Source organism: the organism of the source record quoted next, unplaced genomic scaffold (assembly GCF_019419815.1).
Source record: "Pyrus x bretschneideri cultivar Hongxiangsu unplaced genomic scaffold, Pyrus_bretschneideri_v1 Contig25, whole genome shotgun sequence".
Taxonomy (NCBI): domain Eukaryota; kingdom Viridiplantae; phylum Streptophyta; class Magnoliopsida; order Rosales; family Rosaceae; genus Pyrus; species Pyrus x bretschneideri.
This window is the reverse complement of record NW_025999557.1, coordinates 1923651-1926601: the sequence shown is the minus strand read 5'-3', so window position 1 is coordinate 1926601 and position 2951 is coordinate 1923651. Positions and strand designations below refer to the sequence as shown.

Sequence of the window (2951 nt, the reverse complement as noted above, 5' to 3'; positions counted from 1 at the left end):
AGAATAGTAGGCACCTTGCGAGAGATAGGTCGGATCCCCATTGAAGAGATGATTCGAGTGTCAAAATCCTGAGAGTAACTAGGAATAACCTTTCCACCATGAACAATTGTAGAATTGATAGATACACAGAGACGATAAAAACTGAGTGATCGGCCATAAAAAATAAACTTATTTTGAGCCTTCCAAATAGTTGCAATAGTAGAAAGACCCGCAAAAATTCAGAGATGGTGCAATTGTTGGGAAAAGGGCTTACGCACATAGATATCCCAAAAAACATCCAAAGAATCTGAAAGAGGCAAAGAGGTACCAAGATGACATGCTAACCACCTCCAAAGGTGCCTAGATATCTGACAACCGTAGAAAAGATGAGCAGTAGATTCTTCAGAATTATGACATAAACAACAAATGGATGCCAAAGAAATACCATGTCGTTGAAGCGCACCCTCGGTAGCAAGTTTGTCATGAAAAAGCCGCCAAGCCAAAACAGATAGCAGTGGCGGAATAAAATTTCGCCAAATAACCTTAGCCCAAGCACAGTCACTACGTTTCCTTCGAATAAGTTGATAACCAGAAGAAAATGAAAACTTCCCGGTAGGTGAGGGCTCCCAAAAATCAATTTAGCACCCTCGATATTTAAGGGCAAAGGTAGACGTAAAATTTGTTGCACCCAGAAGAGAATAAATTTATAAAATAATCTGGGAAAGACCAACTTTGTACTTCAATAACATCTGAAACCCGAGGAAGAACCTTAGGTGAAATGATCGAAAATAAAAAAGGGTTAATAATAGATTCATCCAACCATTTGTCAAACCAAAAGGAAACGGACCTCCCATCACCACTTTGATTTTAATTCATAAATCGCAACTAGAATACTAATTTTTCGGTTTCTGGTTATTACTTGATTAATATCTCCGATAGAGAGTGCAACCTAGGCTAGGTACATAATGTTATTTTCAGCATGCTGCTTAGGCAGATTATATTTGCATCAGATCTTGCAAATCAACCCATTGGGTTTTAAGAATTCAATTGGTTAATTTGCCAGCTCTAATTTTTAACGAAAACAAGGAATTGAAAAACCATTTCCAGTTAATGTCTTACACACTGTTGAATGTCATATTTCAGGATGTTTGAAGTACTCATCAGGCTCTTACTTTCGTACTGATGGTTAATAATAAAACACTTACAAACTGGTAAAGAATATGAAGAGTAGTATCCCTCGAGATATAACAAAATATTTTACAGTGTATATGCAGGAAGTTCACTAATATCACGAATGCCTTTCATGATAAAATCCCACACTTATCAAGTGGTAAGTTTAAGAATAATATCGGTAATTTTAGCGGTGGGTCGTGTTGCAGTCAAAGAGTTTATCAGGTTGGGTTTCTAGTAAAGCAGAAACTTAAGAAAGAAGTGATCGCATTACTTAGTTATAACAATACAACATTTTCCTAGCTGATAAACAGAATTCATTAAGTAAATAGTTAAAAATCAAAATCAAAATCAAAACAAAACAAAAAGACAATTGGAGGCTTGGAGTGAGATCAGATCACCGGCAGCAAGGTCGTGGCACAGCGAATTCAGATTTTCGAAACAAGAATAGTACTAGGGATGATCATATCTTTGAATGCTCAAACGAACAAGGAGTTTTGCCAGAACTTAGCAAAACAAATCCCAAAACTTTGCATCCTAAGCCGTAAGAACACAACCATGCATGTCATCTGCTACATAATTTAGCGACTAAACTTCGAGAAAAGTTTCGGCAACTCAAGTGTTATTTCTGGCAATAAAAAATCCTAAGTTGCTAATGATGTTGGGGATCTGGTCCTCCGGGTGCAGTTCTGTTCACGTCAACAAGAAACCTTCTCCGATAAAACTCATTTTTGGGTACATGAAACACAAGTTTACGAAAAAAGAGATGGCTATCAGTTTTATTTGGAAGAGTTGAGAAAACGAGAGAAAGACGCGCCTCTGAGCTCACTACAAGCATCGAAAAAATGACCAAGAATGGTAGCAACAAGCAGCTTGCCCTTAGAACACTAGGCATGCTGATCAGTGAAAGGTTTAAAATTGTATGACAACTACTATTAAAGCACAGAAAGGTAAGTAGCTTTGAGCATAACAAGTTTCCCCTTATAAATAGATATAGATTGAAGCACAGAGAAAAAGTAGGAGAATTTTTCTTAGAGTTGTTTGATTAGATTATTTAAAGCTCTCATGTATAATTGAATACTGCAAGAAATGGCTGTCTTGTCTGATATAAAGTTTTATAAATCCCACAGATTAGTCTTTCTCCTCTCACTGATTGTCAGCACTTCGTTTTTTCGTCACATCTACTCTTTCCCTTATCTCTTAGGTCATCATAAGAATGACCCTACAAAAATCACAAAGACATAACCCCTTCGGCTTTTCGCACGTCCGGATAGCCAAAAGCAAGTGGATCTTGCTGACACTGCATGTTAAGGATTATCGTTTGAGGAGGCGACGCGCCGATGCCCTTTCCCTGGCCTACGTAGTCTATGGCTTTTTTTTTTTTCCATCTAGAAAAAGGGAGACAACTGGTGACAAGTCACGGTTATCCATCATTTCTGAGCCCAGAGAAACTATGAGAAATTCCACCCTACCCGTGGTTACGTATTAACTATGCCAAGGTTGCCTCGCATATTGCTTATATTAGTGTACATATAGATTCTTAGGTCTTGCTTATGTATGTTATTTAGAGTTTTACACACATATCCAATGTGTCATGTGAACCTATATTCTATAATCCAATTGCATTAATATTTTTGTTCCTAGATGAATCTTTTCCTCTCTAATTGCTGTGTCTTTTTAATGAAGTTCTTTTTAACAAAAGTAAACAAACTAAAGATACAAAGAGCCAACTTCGTTTATAAAAAATAAAAACTAAACGTTCTTCAAATAGTTGTAGAACTATTAGGGGAATGGCAAACAAA

General features: G+C 36.9%; 1 protein-coding gene across 1 annotated transcript; it reads right to left on the bottom strand.

Moving 5' to 3' along the window:
• Positions 1–1399: 1399 nt before the first annotated feature.
• Positions 1400–2215, bottom strand: LOC103932428 (CLAVATA3/ESR (CLE)-related protein 6). Its single transcript, XM_009342037.3, has one exon. The coding sequence runs from the start codon at positions 2042–2044 to the stop codon at positions 1802–1804; it is 243 nt and encodes an 80-aa protein (XP_009340312.1). The 5' UTR covers positions 2045–2215; the 3' UTR covers positions 1400–1801.
• Positions 2216–2951: the final 736 nt, after the last annotated feature.

Excerpts from the sequence above, each read along its gene's own strand:
- LOC103932428 (XM_009342037.3), bottom strand. The coding sequence starts at position 2,044 with ATGCCTAGTGTTCTAAGGGCAAGCTGCTTGTTGCTACCATTCTTGGTC.